Source organism: Mercenaria mercenaria, chromosome 11, assembly GCF_021730395.1.
Source record: "Mercenaria mercenaria strain notata chromosome 11, MADL_Memer_1, whole genome shotgun sequence".
Classification (NCBI taxonomy): Eukaryota; Metazoa; Mollusca; class Bivalvia; order Venerida; family Veneridae; genus Mercenaria; species Mercenaria mercenaria.
In genome coordinates this window covers 14,729,007-14,748,480 of record NC_069371.1, presented here as the reverse complement: position 1 = coordinate 14,748,480, position 19,474 = coordinate 14,729,007, and the positions used below count along the sequence as shown (strand labels likewise).

Sequence of the window (19,474 nt, the reverse complement as noted above, 5' to 3'; positions counted from 1 at the left end):
TTGGACTGACTTGTCCCGAGTAGGTGAGCCACCATGGATTACAGACAACAGTATCATGGCCACAGACATACTATCACGGAGATAAAAAGCTTTACTGGACGGTTAAGACTTAGGAATGTTAAACAAATGGCAATTTGCAATGTATTAGTAGGCTATGTGATAAAAATATACTTATAATTTATGTCAGTACAGAGAAGGTTCAAGAAAATCCCTTAAATAGTTTCGGAGTTTTACAACAAATGTTATGAGTAAATCATAGAATGAGAGATAATTTAATGTTTTTTTAGTAAGCAAGTGTATCATTCTTGTTGGCTGTAATATCTCTCAGAGGCCTCTGTCATCCTGTGAGCTTTCCAAGGGGCTTTGGGATAACGCTCTGGACAAAATGGTTATGAGCAAATCATTACAAAATTTCTGAAATAGTTTTCGGAGTTAGTGTACGGACACACAGACGGACGGACGTGAGCACGTATGGACGTATGAAGACATTGACATATTTTATCATCCTCGTTTTCGGTGAAGATTAATATCAAACCTAATGAAAGCTACACTGATTATAATACCCTGAATGTTAGATGTTCTTTCACTGTCATTGTTGCTATAAATAGATCATCCTGCTGGACGTAGGCCGAGATATTCCGGATACCGGTCCCTACGTCGATACCATTGACTTTGATGTCACCGGAAGACGTCAAAGTTTCAGGGTTTATTCTCGAAGTTAATGTATTCAGAAGCGTTGTCTTTCCTGAACCACTGTGAACAAAAGATACCATATTTTTGATAAGGCCTCAAGGTAGTTGTTTGTTTTTGATTACATGACCATAATATAGGTAAGCAAATTCACTCCTGCCCCCACATAGGGCCTGTCTGTCTGTTCATACATTCTGTGATAGCGTCTTATTTAATACCGTGTAGAGAAATATGTCTGCATATTGATTTGATAAAGATGTATTTAACTATAATGTATCGTTTCTACAAACAGAATATGATTAAAACCTCTAGGACCGGTCGAAATCGGTCATTCGTTCAAAAAGTGTTAACTGGAACTTCGCAGTAGCAGCCGATGGTGATAACCATATTAACAAACAATGAATTCATTGCAACATTTTTCCTCCGAATAAAGGTGTAAATAAAAAGCTGGAGCTGTATTGGGTAAGTAATCTGCCAACTGTCCTTTATTGACGTTTTATATGAATGGTCGCGTACGGGGAAAAGTATATAAACATCTCTTAAGCTGTTTTGAACTGCTCTTGTCTACAACGAAAGACCAATACGACAATACAATCATTTTGTCTAAAACTAATTTTACTCGTAATTATTGTATATTATTAAATATATCAGCTCACCTTGCGCCAATAATCGCCAAAAGGGTACCAGGCTTCACGTGTCCATACACTGGGAATAGAAGAACACATTATTTCCACCGAGACAAATTTTCAGACAAAATGTTCTAGATCTATAAATAGTATACATAATCTCTAATAATTTACATAAAATACGCACATAAGTACAGTGGCGGTAAGTACAGAGACCTTTAAGATAATTTAAAAATCGTCCGCGTAAAATTATATTGCTGTCGTTATATTATCTGAATGCAAATTTTACAGTAAACACTACGCTATAAAGCAAGAAAATTCACGGATTTTTTTTTTGATTTAGACAGAACACCAAAAAAATAATGTATTTACCATTTCTGAGAACATGTTTAGGGACCACCTTAGGGTCAGGACCTCGACAACAGACTCTACTCTTCCCTTTGACGTAAACATTGACGTTTTCCCAGGACAACGTAACTGTTTCATGGGAATCAACCATGCTATGCTGGGCTTCATGCCTAAAATGTAAAAAAGAATTCTTCAATTTAAATAATAAAGATTAATTTAGTTTTCTTTATTTTCAGAATAAATGTTTTATATGAAAAGACGGGACTTAATCTTTGCGGCTGGATATGTAAGCGACACATTTTATATATGTAAAATATAAGTTCTTCATAAACCGAACAACATGAAATTGGAATTTGTATATATTTTTCAGTCTTAACCGTTCCATATGATGGAAGTATAACAAGATACAAATAACCACTATGATGACAAAATATGTTCCAACGAATACATTTTTATTAAAGTTTCGAAAACAGATTCGGAAAATGTGTACAAATATTCATCCCAACGACTAGAAATTAGACAAATAAACTAACTTAAGAAAGAACTTTCAATACTGTTGCTTTCTTGACGGGCCATAATGACTTTGTTTATGCGGTAGCCGTATTATAAGTAAAGTAATTATGGCCCTTTAATATACTCAATATTTTGATCTTGCATATCTCAAAATTCCAGCTATCTCGAAGACATTTTCAAGTCCTGCCCCGAATACACGTACACAAAATATCATTTTAAGTAAAACGTTCGATCCTCTGGATTTTGAGATATATATATGATAACGGTTTTCAAAATTTATGTCGAGGCTTTGAATAATTGATTAACACAGCAGAAAGCATTATTAAGTCGACTGTTTCTTGTTACCTCTTTAGATGGCCTGACTGTAAATACTGACAGTACGTTCGGGTTTTCCCATGTAATTATACATTAGACAGCTGCTTTATCTCAATATCTGTGTTTAACTAAACTGAAAGCTTTACAGAATGTACGTGTTATTTACGACACACCAGGCTTTGCATTTGTTACAGGAGATAAACAGGAAAGAGGCAATAACGATTTACATATAATATTTTTTTAATATTCACTTATGACACAAAAGTCGTATGGCTAATTTTAACCGATTGTGTGTCCATAGGGCACTGATAACCCACTCCTGTCACTGTATACGTATTTTTGCTTAAGTCAAGGATCATAACTGTGCTGGTTTGACAGTATGAATCCCAATTAAAACACCAGGTGCACAACTTCATATTATGAAAAACGATCCTGTGAGGTTTGATGACTCTAGGTCAAATACTTTTTTAGATGTGCACAACACAAAATCAGACGGGCGAACGGTCGAACAGACGGATGGACAACGGCACAGCCGCCCCCGCCACCCCACAAACAGAAAACAAAAAGGGGGTGGGGGTAAGAAAATGCGCGTATACAAGTAACTGCAAAAAGTGTAAATTGATGAGAAATTGTTTTTAATAGTGAAATATTGTTAAATATGTAAACTAGTGAAATACTTAATTCAGAAGTGTATGCTTTCAAATAAACTCACTGAATGAATCAACATTATTATGCTAGTCACATAATGAATAACAATTTGACAATGGTTTTAATGTCATCCTTGTCACGTTTTTTTTTTCAAACTTACTCGGTAACGACCATGCACAACATAAAACATTTAAATTAAATGTTTAAAATGCAAATAATATTTCAAATATATTAAATTAAATTTTATATGATGCGATTACGAAGATGTGGAATCATTTCCTATCTATCAAAACACTGGCGTATTAAGATGCAGAATTACGTATAAAATTAAGATGCTGGCAAGCAAAAAGAATAAAAAAAGATAGAAATATATTACCATAACAATGCTCTGCGAGTATCCACATTATTTTCACAAGTTTCTGACAAGTCTACAAATTCTGCAGTAACTTGTACTGAGTGATTGGCGTTATACATATCTAGTATGTTAGCTTTTAATTAACACAGTTTCACTTTTCTATGCATAATGATTTATCCAGTGCAAAGCAAACTTATTATATCTTAAACATTGTTAATATCTATATAGATATACGATCGATATACACGTCAGGATGAGTTTCTCGATCAGCAACTGTAACATAGTATCCAAACAGCCAATCAATTTTATTCATTCATTTTGCTTTTTCAGCCATAAATGTGAATACATCCTTTTCTGTCACACGCTGTGTGTTTAACAATGATGATGTATTTACTGCGAGAGAAATGACAGTCCCACTTTATAACCTTTCACAAACGTTTGCCTCATACGCCTCAGGCTCAGAAATCAATGCATTATGTTACGTTAATGAAACAACGTGTTACAAGTAATAAGAAATATTGATGTTGATGGTATTCAGACTATACATTTACAAGCTGATCCTTTGAAGAAATTTAACTATCTTGTGTTTTTACCATTCAAAGTCGGTTACTGAAGGGGCGCCCTTATATAAAAAAATAAAATACTTTTCTTAAGTTCTTTTCACATAGAGACGTTTTGGAGGAGTGACACCACTGATATCTGATTTAAAGCAACTGAATTAGAAATCTATTTGTCATTTGTATTAGATAAGGATTAATTTACGGTCATTTATCAATCTATGATGCTGAAGTTGTTTTTAGCTGATTGTCAATATCCTGTAATTTAGCACGGATTTAGGCCAACAACACACAGTTTGTATATACGGGAAGTGCCTCCCTTCGAATGACATATAATATAAATTTTAGTAACACAGCTTTTCCTTCCAAATATATTTCACGAGATGATACGCAACCAATATCAAATCATTAGCAAGATATAAGTTAGAAACATTCTTTATTAAAACTTGAAAAAAAAAAAACGTTGAACGCATGGAGTTTTGTTTGACTTAATGTTGTGACATATTTGGATAAAAGTTTGAGTAAACAATTTAATTGTATGGATTAATATTACAGTTTCTTAGTCTTGTCATTTATTAGACACGGCGACAATGTACTGAAAAAGTATATATTCTGAATAAGACCCCTTTACGCAATGTACATGTAAGCGCAAGTTAATATTTGTCATAACGCCAACAACAGCAATACCCAGCATGTTTTATCTAGATATTTAACAAAAAAATGCGACGGGACGGGAGACAAATAAAGGCTACAGTATGAGCAGTCGATCAAATGTTAATGTTAACGTGATAAAATGAACTGCAGGTTAATTCAAAATCTTAAAAATGTTATGCAAAGATGGTACTGAAGTGCGCACGACCCATAAATCAAACAACAAGCCGCATACAGATATTTAAGAGTTACTTCCCTTATACTGTAAGCGCGGCGATCCTATTCATTTGGCTTATAGTTGTCATCCCACTAAGCCTTACCCGTATCTGCATTTTACTGTTAGAAAAGAAGACATTAAAAATCCATCAAAGTCATAATATACTTGTCAGACTTACTTGCCTTAATAACTTACACATTAATATTCATGTAGAAACTTCAAATGGGTTATATTTTTAAACAAGAGACTTAGATCTTCGAAAAGGTGCAAGGAGATATCTACCCTGACACCGGTTTCAAAAAACAGCAGACTACCGATGACATTAAATTGCCGAAACAAAACACAAAATACACATTCATAAAATGTTAGCGAGGCAAGTTTATGCTTTATTGTCAATATAAATTCATTATCAGAGATGTAATCATTACAAATACTTTGTACATGTACCAGAAAACGTTCCCAGCGGATCAGAAATATACAGAATAAGTTTGGACGTAATGGCGACAGCGATTCTCAAAAGTTATCACGCTGTCCCGAAACGTCCTATTATTTGGTCTAGACACCGTTGGATGAAATCGGCCAGTGGCAGTGTTATTTTTGTCTCATCGGAGTTAAAATTCTGCGGCGACCGGACAATATTTGGCCTTCGGAGATGCCGCAACCTCATCGTGCGACTGTCGGAAAGGGGACCGGACGGCACTTGCTTAAATTGAGCGACGGCAGAATGATTTTTATTCCAAATTTCCTTGAAAATTCGTCCGGCAACTGTAATGGCACCATCCGGGAATCTGTAAAAGCCCTAGATGTAAAATGATCGTTCGGGTATCGGATGATGTCAGTCAGGTATGTGCACATTGTGATTAAAACATAAAATGTGTTTCTGTTCATTAGTCAAAAGCAAATTATTGTCGACTTTTGCTAACAGATGTGTTGTTGTTGTTGTTGTTGTTGTTGCTGCTGTTGATTTTGCCGCGCGGAGAGAATTCTTTCCGGGAACACACAGACGTTAAAAGTGCCTTAAATACATGTACAAGAGTCCTGTCAACGCCAGTAATCGGCCAGTGTCGTCACACTAAATAGATGTCCGTGCGGTTTCCTGCACGTTTCGCACAAGCGCCGCCCGGTCTCTGCCCGGCACCAATTAAATGTGAAAACTGCCCAACCGGCATGTACACGCAAGAAAGTCGTCCGGTGCCCGCCTGTTTAGTGGCTTCTAGTGCAAGGCGCCTGATATTCTCTTGGCCAAATCTTTTAATCGGCGCCGGATGGCGCTCGTTCTGTGTTTGAAGCATTTAATTACAGAAGTGCAAAACAAAACGATGTTAAAGTGCAATTGATACTGAAAATTATATTTTAACATGCCATAGTGTAGGGCTGGATTATTTAAACGGGAAGAAAATGTGTAGGCCTCCGGGAAAGTCGGTCGGTTGATCATCGGAACCCTATTCTGAGGCCTCGGATTCGATTCCCTGTCTGGCTGCACATTTTTCTCACCCAGCATGGGACCGTGGTTAGCCTCTAACGTCTGTAATTGCTTGATGTATAAAGTACCCGACGAATTTCGAAACAGTTTGGAAATATGTCACGGTATAGGACTTGATTATTTAAATAGGGAGGAAATGTGAAGGCGGTCGGGAAGCTCAGTTGGTATAGCACCAGAACGGTAGCCTTGCGGCGGCTGAAAAAGTCTGGCTTTACCATAAATTCATTACAGAAATTTAGCATGGTAAGCTTTAAGGCTTCACACAAGTTTGTATTATACTAATTGTACAAAATAACTCATTTTGTAATCACATACTTAAAGACTATTTCATATATTATGTGCTATATGCTGAAATAAAGAAAAAAAATATGCACATGTCATATATCGAGACATGGCCATCTCAGTCGCATATTTCTCGCTTAATCAAATAAACTAGCAGGTGCTATGTGTCACAAGGTGAGAAAAAAGTGTAGCCAGACCGGGAATTAGGGACCTCTGAATAGGCACTTAAAGACTGCTGTTGCGATAGTTAATAAAAAAAAACTTACGGCACAACAGCGTTATGTCCATGCTTGCGTCCTTGATTACGTCTGTGATGTTTAGCCTCAGCTGCTTTATTATCACTGAAACTATGTCCATTTTGTTTATTATCAGCCACCTGAGCATCGTCCATTATGAACACGGCATCGTCATGCTTTATATCTGTCATTGTCGAATTTATAAATGACATACACCCCTTGTTTCATTGGCTACATCAACTTTCTGAATTTCTAAAACATGTACACCACACCCTGTTAAACGGTAGATCTACGTCAAAATGATCGATATTACTTCCTACTTAAATCAATATCACCGATATGAAAAATTCTGTTATAATTGAACATTCTTTATCCGCTAGTATGTTATAAAAGACTTTTCACGGCTTATCATTCTGCTTAAACATTTAAATCCAAAGCGTAAAAATAAGTTAAAATGTCGGCCGATATTCCAGTGCCTAACATTCTCATGGTTCTGGTAACTGCAGCATGCGCAGTAGCTCTGTGCTGAATGAAAGACGATCCCTAAAAAGTTAGACGATAATCCATCAAGTTTCTTTGAATAACGCACTTGAATAAATAACCATGAGACCGAAGTTGGCACCAAAGTATAGATTGTACACTTAAAACGCTCAAAAACAGTAATCCGAGACGAAAATGGTATAAACCTACTTTAAAATACCGTCCTCTCTTTTAACCTGCAAAAGTCAATGCGGGTATTTTATCCAAAGGTAGTAAAGAAAATCATTAGCGTCATTTTAGGATATATAGGATATTGATCTAGGGACTGCTAACTAGACATTTGTTGTCATTGAAAATTACTTATATGTAAATATGTGAACCCTCTATAGATCAGTGGTTCCAAGCGGAAGGCCGTTCTCCAACTGAACTTTCCATAAAAGAAGATCTCTGTAACCCAGTGGCTACCTGGGACCAAGCCAGAGGTTAAGGTCGCAGCCTTCGAATAACATGGCTTTTATCGCCTATGATTCAAGCGGGACGAAGCCAGCTGGTGTACGGACGGCCAGTGCACGCCTGTCCATGCCTCAAAAAAAATCTCTGCCATTAAAGCTAGCAAGAAATATTTGAAATCCTATTTCATATCAACGTTATCATAATGTCTATTTTCGGCTACAGAAAGCAACTTTTAAAGACCCACCACAGAATAACTGTAATCGTTTGTGTTTCCGTGAAGGAACTTTTACATTATTTGCATAAAAAACGAGAAATACAAGTGTCTATATAATTATAAAAAGACATGACTATTAGACCAAGACAATGTGTTTAATTTCTAATTATTTTCATGAATAAATGTAGCAGTATGGACAGTACTTGATGAATTTATTTCAGTTTGGACAATACTTTGTTTTTATTTATCTATGTTTTAAAACTAAACCAAAAATAAGTAAGCAAATGAAATTGTGAAAGCACATTAATTCAGGAAGGGCCTTTTAATTACACATGTATTTGATCTTCATATAGTTTATGGAGCATGTGGGGTGGGGGGAAATAGGACACTGTAGGTTGTGTTGCGTCTTAACAACGTGAAGGCGACAAAATGCAAGTCATACAATTTAAGATGACCTGAAAAAATACCAACAAGCACACTAATCTGGGCCTATATAAAACCTTATCCACCGTGATATTAACTCAAATATGTCAGAACACAGATTAATAAACAGCCGTATATCATTCGTTTTTCCTTATATTTCGCAATAGCCATATTAATACCTGCTCTTAAAACGCCTGGTAACATGTTTGGTTTTCGCAAAGAGACAAATAAGGAGCTTAGACTAAACTGATTTTATTCAAGCGAAGTAGATTCTAAAATATTAATTTTCCTGAATGACAATGTTGCCAAAATATAAATCCATATTTTGGCATTGCTCGGACTTATACGCTTACCATGTCGAACAATGTGGTGAAATTGTACCCCTTTCACCAATATGTACGGTGACTTACTCGTATCAGTTTGCGTTTGTTTCTCTTTGTTTCCATGTACATGTATACAATTCATAGAAGATACTTGTTTCTGATATAAAGATCATATCAGTTTTGACGTACAACTGTTAAGTTTATGCGTGGTGGTATGAGTAAAGTTTCCAGCATTAAGTTTGATGGTGTTCAACCCTCGGTAGAAGACCTTTTATAGAAATATTTTTGGCATCTCTCATATGTGCGGCTATACTCTAAACATAATATGCAGGTAACTAGATCAGAAAGAAATAGGATACGAAAGGAGTTTAAAACGCATCTTTAAATAGTTAAATATACACGACATTGTTTGTAATTTTAAGCATCTATTGTCCTCTAGATTAGCTTAATTGCTTCCGTCATGACATTTAGTCTATGGTGACATAATCGTCCTCATAATAATGACTGCAACAAAATAAAACTGTTCTCATAATAATTTTGACGTTATAAATCGAAGCCAGAACCAGTCCTCATTATTACGACAGAGGTCGCCGTATAATAATTAAGGTAGCAGGGTACACTTAGGTTCGAAAAATTTGGGCACGGCCAGGCTTACATGTAGCGAGTCGCAATATTGCACTTCCCTAATGAGCAGAATCAGGGTGGCCATTTTATATTTTAATTTTTACAGGCTTAAATAACATGACAAGACTTAAACCACTAGTGTCATATGCAAGGTAAAATGTCTCGTGTAAAGCAGCAATATATTCAAAGTAATAGAATATGTCAAATTGTTCCTTAAATATAAGGCCCAAAATATTTTATCTTCTGTTTTAAGGGAGGCATTAAAAACAACACTGGGTCGGGACGGGGAACAAAATTATTGACTATTGAGCAGTCTACAACGTACCAAATGTTAGTTAGCAAAATCATAATTATGATAAAAATGGTTGAAAATTTCAACATTTTGAGATTTTATTTCTTATCTACTTTTATTTTAACATACCGCACGACCAATAAACAATTCAACATGCCGTATATAAATATATAAGAGCTACTTTCCTTATGCTGTGATCAAAAGTGTGAAAATAGAAGTGTTAATTAACGATGTAAAATGTCTTTCAACCTGAATTTGTTTTTTTTTTTTTTTTTTTTTGACATGAAAACCAACTCTAAATAGATTTTATTCAGCGAGGAAAATGCAGCTGAGATGGCCTTTGCGTTTTGTCCATGCATGGCCATATATGACATGTCAAATATCGCCTGGTGTTTAACTATTTTACGGTAAGCGGATAAATTGTGCATTTTAACACATATATACGAAAACAGAAGGAAGTGATTGATAATAAACAAACTTTGACCGTTTGTAAACAATCTCATTTACATAATTTTGTAAACTATGTCGTCACTATTGAATTCCAAATTCAACGTCTAAACCAAAATTAATATTATGAAATGATAATTCCTTCTTTTTTGACGGGAGGGTGTGTAGGTGGGAGTAATGAGTAATGAGCATTGTTGCACTCCTCGCCGGAAAATAAAAGTACTTTTGGTCGAGTGGGAGGGAGGGGGTAATGTTGGGGGAGCGGGGTGGTGGAGGGAAGAGAAAGAAACTAATGTTGATTGTTGACACTCCTAAAAAAAGTAATTTTAACTTGTGGAGGGGGTTAATGTTGGGGTCGGATGCAGTGGGGAAGTCATATGTACTGTTGCAAACCATGTCATCACCATCCACCTATATCCTGTATTCCTAGTCAGTACCTTGAATGACTTTGAAGTTTTGCTCCAGGCACAAAAAATACAAATCAATTTGCGACCTTGACCTTTTACCTACAGACAAGTTTATGCGTTTTGCTCATCGTAACCTATCTAAAAGTCAATACATACAATCAATTTTGGTTATTTAGTTAACTGTTCTGGACATAAGATATGAAGTAAAAAAGCAGTGATCTATTGTGTTAAATAAAACTTACGGAACAATAGCGTTATGCCCATGCTTGTGTCCGTGGTGCTGTCCTGTATATGGACGAAAGAGGCCGTGCCTGTTATGTTTAGCATCAACTGTTTTGTTATCACTGAAACTATGTCCGTTGTATTTATCAAAAACTTTGTTATCATTGAAAACATGTCCACTATGTTTATTATCAACCACTTGAACATCGTCCATTATAAACACGGCATCGTCATACTTTATATCCGTCATCGTTTTAATTTAGTTTTATTTATATTGTCTATCAGAACCTTCTTGAAACAACTTACAGCATACTGAACTGAATCTTTAAACACTGTTGAACAGTACGTCGAAATTTCCACTCGACAGGAAGACTTTCGTATTTAGCTGTCTCCTATTCTTTGTCCGTTTGTATATTATAAAGAAACGGCTGATCTGCTTAAACATCTAAATCCGGAGTCTGTCAATTAGTTTAAACGTCGACTTGTATTCGTTTAAAAGTGTCTGGTTTAAACGTCTGTGCAGCGACTTGATAGCCTAGCTCTGTCCTAAATGAGAGAAGATCCCCAAAACATATACTATATTAATCTCATAAAGCTTCCTTGAATAATACTTTTGAATAAATAATCGTGGGAACGAAGTGTGAACCGATGCATGAATGGTTTGCAAAACAGTAACCCGAGACGAAAATGTTATTAGCCGATTTCAAAAAACTGTCCTGCCTTTTAACCCATATAATGTATTCTGAACAATACGGGTATTACTGACAGCAGTAAAGGAAAACAGTATCAGTTATTTGTATCGTCATTTAGGATATAGATCTAGGGTGGTAACTTGGTATTTCTGATCATGGAACACCAGTTTATCCAAAGCCCCGCTGGAGGCTGAACTATCTATAAACATGAGATATGTGTGACCGAATAGTTGTCTGCGGCTTAGTGGTTAAAGTCGCTGGCTTCCAACGGCTTGTCCTTTATCGCCAAGGGTTCAAGAGGTAGGAAACCAGCTGGTGTATGGAAAGTTATCATTAAGTTAGTATGAGATCTTTTAAGGTTTAGGAGTATATCATCACAACAAAGAAAAATTTGATAAACGAACAACATTTTTACCAATATTTTACCTGACCATTACATGTTCTGCCGTACTGTCCCGTACGACGGATACTTAAATTATTCTGAAAAAGTTGTCCCCCTTTGAAAATGAATGACATTTGTAAAGAAATAAAAATAAACAATTCCTGAAAACTGTGTTCCACCTAGTTATGTGAAATATCAACACTCGTAATCCATTGCAAATGCATCAGAACGAACATATGTAACAGTTCTTTGAAATTGGTGAGTTTTTTTAAAGGCGTTAAACTGTCCGGAAGTGGGGCCCCTTTAAAGAGTTGAACTAATCCGACGTATACAGTTTGTTTTATATTGTGACGGTCAAACTGCTTCAAAAGGCAGAAATTAAAAAGCAGCCACTCAGCGACAGTAAGCTTGTCTACCCTTTAGGCAGTCCTTTTCCGGAAGTCAATGTTTAAATCAGTAGAATGACACTTGTTTCGTAGAGTAATATACATCAAAGAGCTATAAAAATATACTTCTTTGTATACATGTTTTACATGCTGTTCAATTTTCATGTGAAACAACTCTTTCTTTCTATGATTTGGTGTTGTTTGACTTTTTTCTTCTCAAAACGTATGGCTAAGCGTTAAATACTATTTTCAATCAAACAATAACATTTCCGCGGACACAGTCTATGCTTTCGGTAAGAGGCAACAACTTTTAAAGACCCACTAACTGTTTCCATGATGACAATTTTTTTTTTTTTTTTTTTTTTTTTGGTTGGGTTTAACGTCGCACCGACACATTTTAGGTCATATGGCGACTTTCCAGCTTTGATGGTGGAGGAAGACCCCAGGTGCCCCTTCGTGCATTATTTCATCACGAGCGGGCACCTGGGTAGAACCACCGACCTTCCGTAAGCCAGCTGGATGGCTTCCTCACATGAAGAATTCAACGCCCCGAGTGAGGCTCGAACCCACATCGATGAGGGGCAAGTGATTTGAAGTCAGCGACCTTAACCACTCGGCCACGGAGGCCCCATGATGACAATTATACATGATTATACATGATTGCATCAGAATGAGAAATACAAGTACATTATATCTAGTTATATAATTTTATAAACTGACAGTAGCATATGTATGGCAAGGCCAATGTGTTCAATGTTTTTACATTTCATTGAATTTATGTGTTCGAATGCACAGTACTTATGTATATATTTTAGTTTAGACCACAATTCGTTTCTATAGCATTATGACAGTTATGTATCTGTGTTTTTAAAACTATGCTAAATGGAGATTTATAGAATACGTTTGCGAAAGAAGTTTTGAAAACACATTAATTCAGGCACCAGTAATCCTGTAGTATACATATATTAATATCAGAATGATTTTCATGTAGTTTACAGGGAGAGGTGGAGTGGGGGATGGGGGTGGGGGTAGGTAACTTTTGTATGGTGGGTCTTTAAGAACATGATGATGGCAGAATGTAGGTCATGCAAATTATGACGCAGTTGAAAATCTAATCTTTAAAAAGCCTTCTTATATACTCAAATATATCAGAACAAAGCTAGATAAACATTCGTGTCCTATACATATCAACATCTTACAAGTATATCTTTACTGTTTACACGCCTGGTAAATTTAAGAAGCCCGCTGTGATACAAATAATGAGCTTGCTGTGAGATGATATAAACGATATCAGGACAAAGTAGACTCTAATCTATATTTTTTCAGGAATGACAATGTTGCCAAAATATAAATTGCTCGGACTGAAACGCTTTCAATTTAAACACAAACATAGATCTACCAACAGTTTTCTTTGCTAACTGGACTACTATTCCTAAATGGAGAACAGAAAATCATCATTATTGTTGATTTCATCGCAGTGATGACCATAGCAATTTCTTGTCAAGGCCTAAAATAAATATTATTTGTCCTCACTCCCGCTATCAATACCTTCGCAAATGCATCTACCCAAACGATATCATCAGAACTATGTAAGGATAAATATTGCTTATTCTGAAAAGAATAATATCGCTTGTTTTTTTTTTATATGATATAGATAAAAAGAAACAACCGACCTTCTGAAAGTCAGCTGGGTGGTTTCCTTAGATGAAAGAATTCTATAACATAAGCAGGTTTTCGACCCACAGCGCTGACGGGGAAGTAGTTTTAAGTCACGACATTAACCATTCGGACGCCGAGGTCTCTCCAAGCGTGGTTTAGATTAATCATGCAAGCGGATACCCACTTAAGATACGGAGGAGGACATCCGATTTAAGGGGTATATATATTATACCTTGTTACCAGGGTAAATTCAAATTAGTTGAACCGTAGCAATTTATTGTATTTCTTGTAATTTAATGCTTTAGCTGCTACAATCTCAAGTTCGTTTATCTATGTCCCTTCAAGTACAACTCTTATCCAGGTTTGAAGTACATGATCCTATAAAAGGTATTTTATATTGAAAGAAGAAGGACACTATAGATATTGAACACTTTTCATTGTATTTTGGTTTCACTGTTGTTTAGTTGATGACATATGTATGCGCGTTTGCTTTCAGGTATATATAAGCTTAAAATGTATATGTCACGGGGCTCGTGTTTCCATGGTAACGTATTATTCCCTCAATATAAACAACTCTGTACAATTTCGGGTTTTACAGTAGTATAGGGGCCACTTTGCTTGTAAACAAACGGGCGCCATCTTGGATGACCTAGTTACTATAATTAGTAACTCATTTGCATATAAGAATTCATAATAAGTGCGCGTGTGCGGCGGCCATTTTGAATTCTAATGACGTATTTATGAAAATGCTTAGGAATGTCTTGTATACTTATCTAGGGCGTGTTCGCGCACATCGAGGGTCAGACCTACAGGTCACAATAGCCTAAATAGTTTTCCCTATATCTTCTATATAAAACTGACTTTTTTTTCGAAGAGCTAGCAAACATAGCTAGACCCATTTCAGAGAACAAATCCTTACCTCATTTTAAAGAGTTACGATAAAACTGATATAAAATGAAGAGAAAAGTAGGGGTCATGTATCGTCTAAGAGAGATTTCTCTGGTCACATTACTGTAAACTGACATCAAAATCACACTTCTGTGACCCGGAAGTACTACTCATACTAAAATTGAGCTTGACTTCACCGAATACAACCTGCTCTCCCACGTTTCCTACCAAAATGTCAACAATACATCCACAGTGAAATTTAAACAAAAACTAGCCTCAATTTAGACCTCTGTTAAGCGAAAAATTACTATTCAAATACTTGACAGCCATTACGCGACTAGACCAGATGGCTCACACGCTGGTTCCTTTTAGTTTAGTTAGGCCGGGAGATAACACGAAAACAAAAGCTATACGCGTGCGTTATAAAGAAACTCTAGTATAAAACCCATTCGAAAGAAAATGTATAATATAATTACGTACTGCTGACCAGTCATTAAAACTATACGAGAATACCTATTTATAAAATGAAATTAAAAGACAAACTATTACGCACTCAACGGATGTAAACCCGTCGATATCCCAAGCTAAAATGAACCAACACTTTTAGAATACAGATTAATACCTTCGTTTCTAAACATAAAATAGCCAATCAGAAGTCAGGGAAACGAACCAATAAAACGTCTCCAATAAAGTCGTTTTGACCAATGAAAACGTCGAAATTTTAACCAACCGACGCTCAATATTATTAACGAATGACATCGCGAATTCAGAAAGCGAATCGTATATAAGAGAGTGCACAGCCGTCATCCATTGGAATTCATACGGGTGACATGGAAAACTTTACCGTTAACACTTTCACCGGCGCAGACGAATTTTGCGGGGATCAGGCGTTCTCTTCTGCAAATGACAACGGTAAGTCTGAATACTGATCAGAGAATAAACTATTTTGACAGGCTTACTTCCGTACTATAACGTACAAATACGATAATTTTACATAGCGCGATTTATGAGCGCATTAATATAATGATTACAATTTCTTTAATAAACCCGATACGAAATACAATAGAAATAATTAACTAAATTATTCATACAACTTACCAGTCCGGATAAATTCGCCTAATGAATCAATGGATGAATAGAAATATCGTTTCACTACCAACAGCCGATCGGAATGCATTATTTTGACAAGCGGTAACGTTTTTCCAATACACCTGACAGGCTGAGACACGTATCGCTTTACGTCTACTCCACGCTACACATATATTGATTTTAAACAGCGCCGTTAACGCTTTATACATAATTATAGAAATGATTATAGCAAAATGTCATGAATTACCCGATACGAAAAAGAAACAGAAATACCTAATTTAATCGTTCATACAACTTATCTGTCCGATAAATTCGCCTAATGAATCAAATCTTTAGATGGTTGAATAGAAATATCGTTTCACTACCAACAGCCAATCGGAATGCAGTATTTTGACAAGCGGTAACATTTTCCCAATACACCTGACAGGTTAAGACCCGTATCGCTTTACGTCTACTCCACGCTATATATATTGATTTTAAAGAGCGCCGTTAACGCTTCATACATAATTATAGAAATGATTAAAGCAAAATGTCTTTAATAAACCCGATACGAAAATGAAATACAAGCACCTAATTTAATCGTTCATACAGCATAAACCGTGATGTGCGCTTTACTAGATCCTCTAATCGAATGATATTACCTGTAGAACTCCAGTATATAACACATCACTACCATCAGCCAATCGGAATGCAGTATTTTGACAAGCGGTAACGTTTTTCCAATACACCTGACAGGTTAAGACCCGTATCGCTTTGCGTCTACTCCAAGCTATATATTTATTGATTTTAAACAGCACGTTAACGCGTTATACATAAGTATAGAAATGATTAAAGCAAAATGTCTTTAATGAACCCGATACGAAAATGAAATACAAGCACCTAATTTAATCGTTCATACAGCATAAACCGTGATGTGCGCTTTACCTGAGATCTTTAACCGAATGATATTTACCTGTAGAACTGGAGTATATAACACTTCGCTACCTACAACCAATCAGGAAGCAGAATTTTGACAAGCGATAGCGCGTAGTTTAACATTTGGCCGCATTATTGAGCGCGTTTTATAATTTCAGTGTATAGCTTTATAAATACTAACGGAATTAAAAAGCTATGTTATTGAGTTTATTTATTTCCTCTAACGGTTTTTAATGTGATAATAGAAAGGAATGTTTACTGTTCTTTAATACATAGATGAATAACTATTGACACGGCATCAATTAAGCACGATGGCTGTCTTACCTTACCTATCTGTTAAAAAACGTAAAGTACAACATTTCTCTATTATGCTCGGAACGGCTTTAGCAATGTTTGGTATCAAATGAAAGGTTTTGACGAGTACTATTGACAAAATGATTTGTTTTATCACATATCCAAAATGGCAGCGAATGCGGTCTATCTGTTCGATCTGTTTGTATATGTGTCCTCATATATTTAGTCTTGCAATTACTTCAATGCTATTCATACAAACATCGGCCATATGTAGTTAATGTCCGTCTTATTACTTTCCTTTTTCTTTTTTAAAGTTACACTTAAAGTTGAAACATGGTCTGTTTTTCGTGTCAGTGCCATAACTTCTTTATACATTAAGGGATTTTGAAATAACTTGGCACAAATGTTCACAATCATGAAACCGTAATGCGACGATGTGTCGCATACAAGACTATATTTTCTAGAATTTCAAACCATTTAAACCAATATATAATCGCAACTGCAATTAATAAGGTGTGAAAATATGTAAATATGAAAACAGTAAATGGGGTGAAACGGCGCCAGATTGAATCCACTAATCCTTTGCGGATCGCTTTCTTGACAGCGTCGCACAGTAAACAGCTCTATTTTAGTTTTGTCTTTGTATTTGCCATTAACACATGAACTTTAACATGAACCTTGTCTTATTTTACTGAAAATACATTTTGCGAAAGAAATAAGTCCCAAATTTACAAGCAGAAGAGGAAAAAATGAGGGTTTATTACCTCACCTGAGCAAGAAGTGCTCAAGATGGGCTTTTGTGATCACCCTGTGTCCGTCGTCCATCGTTGTCGGGTATATTCCCGATATCTGGAGTAATGGTGTTATTTTACCTTTGTACAAGAACAAGGGTAGCGTTAATGACCCTTACAATTACAGGGGTATAACTATATTAAGCTGTTTTGGAAAGTTGTTCACATCTTTATTAAACACTAGGTTAAACACTTTTGAGGTCAATAAGATATTGTGTGAAGAACAGGCTGGATTTAGAAAACAATATAGCCCTGTTGATCATATATTTTCTTTAAAAATGTTAATAGATATGTATTTTGTCAATAATAAAAAAAACTGTACTGTGCTTTTGTGGATTGCCGAAAAGCCTTCGACTCAGTCAATCGTATTGCTCTGTTGCGAAAGATTTTAAGTTACAATATTGATGGTAAATGTTTTAAAATTATTCTCAACATGTATGATAAAGCGAAGTCTTGTGTAAAATCAAACAATACTCTATCTGAATTTGTGTGTGTCATACAGGAATTAGACAGGGTGAAAATCTCTCTCCTATTCTATTTTTTTTATTCTAGAATGATTAATAGCTTTATGTCTAGTAAATTTCATGGTCTTCAGTTATTATCTGATAATGCTAGTCATATGTTAAGTGATAATGATGTTGAAGTTTTCTTCAAGTTATATTTGCTATTATATACTGATGACACAGTCATCTTAGCAGAGACCTCTAATGACCTCCAGTCAGCTCTTAATGCTATGTCAGAGTATTGCACCTCAAAGGGGCTAAAATTATCATACTTTGGAAAAATTAGAGAGGTATGCGTATTACTCCAGTATTTCAATTTGAGGGTAGTATTTTTAGAAATTGTTGACTACTTCTCATACCTAGGTACATGTAGTCAATTTTCATTCAATGGCAAGTTCGGTAGAACTAAGGCTCATTTAGTTGATCAAGCACGCAAAGCTATGTTTGTTGTTATTAGTAAATCCAGGAAGTTGTTTTTACCTATTTATTTGCAGTTGCACCTTTTCAATGCCATGGTTACTCCTATTGTTTTGTACGGCTCAGAGGTGTGTGTGGGGGGGGGGGGGGGGGGGGGGGGGGGGGGTCGAAAATTTAGATATTGTTGATAAATTTCAGTTGAAATATTTAAAACTTATTTTAAATTTGAAGCAGAGTACCCCTAATAACATGTTGTATGGTGATCTTGGTATTTTACCACTTTCAAGTCGTATTGAACGTAGAGTGTTAAGTTTTTGGAGTAAGTTAATAAGCTCCAAGGAAAATAAAATTTGTAATATTTTGTACAGAACTTCTCGCACTGTCTCACAGGCAAAACAAGAAATTTAACTGGTTATGTTATTTTAAAGATAGTCTTGATTCTCTTGGTATATCTAATTATTCGTTAGATCAGAAGATTCGCTCTTGTAACTCCTTCAAAAATGTTGTTAACACTAGGATTAAAGATCAGTTTATACAAAACTGGAATTATTCAGTTAATAACTCAAGCAAATGTTTTAAATTATAGAATGTATAAACACGAATTTGTATTTGAAAACTATTTCAAGCTTTTACCTTTTGGCCTTAGCATTTC

General features: G+C 35.6%; 1 protein-coding gene across 4 annotated transcripts in view; it reads right to left on the bottom strand.

Annotated features, from left to right (window-relative positions):
- LOC123532667 (protein white-like) overlaps window positions 1–19,474 on the bottom strand; it is a 54,444-nt gene that overhangs the window by 20,418 nt on the left and 14,552 nt on the right. Inside the window, exons 1-4 of one of the 4 annotated variants that reach the window (XM_045314189.2) lie at window positions 10,827–11,398; window positions 1,689–1,834; window positions 1,347–1,395; window positions 564–753 (exon numbers count right to left, since the gene is read on the bottom strand). In XM_045314189.2, coding sequence (XP_045170124.2) covers window positions 564–753; window positions 1,347–1,395; window positions 1,689–1,834; window positions 10,827–11,056 — 615 coding nt within the window. In that variant the 5' untranslated portion in view covers window positions 11,057–11,398. Of the gene's footprint in view, window positions 1–563; window positions 754–1,346; window positions 1,396–1,688; window positions 1,835–3,516; window positions 3,831–6,951; window positions 7,483–10,826; window positions 11,399–19,474 lie in introns of those variants that run through there. The other 3 variants (XM_045314191.2, XM_045314193.2, XM_045314190.2) reach the window with 3 other exon arrangements.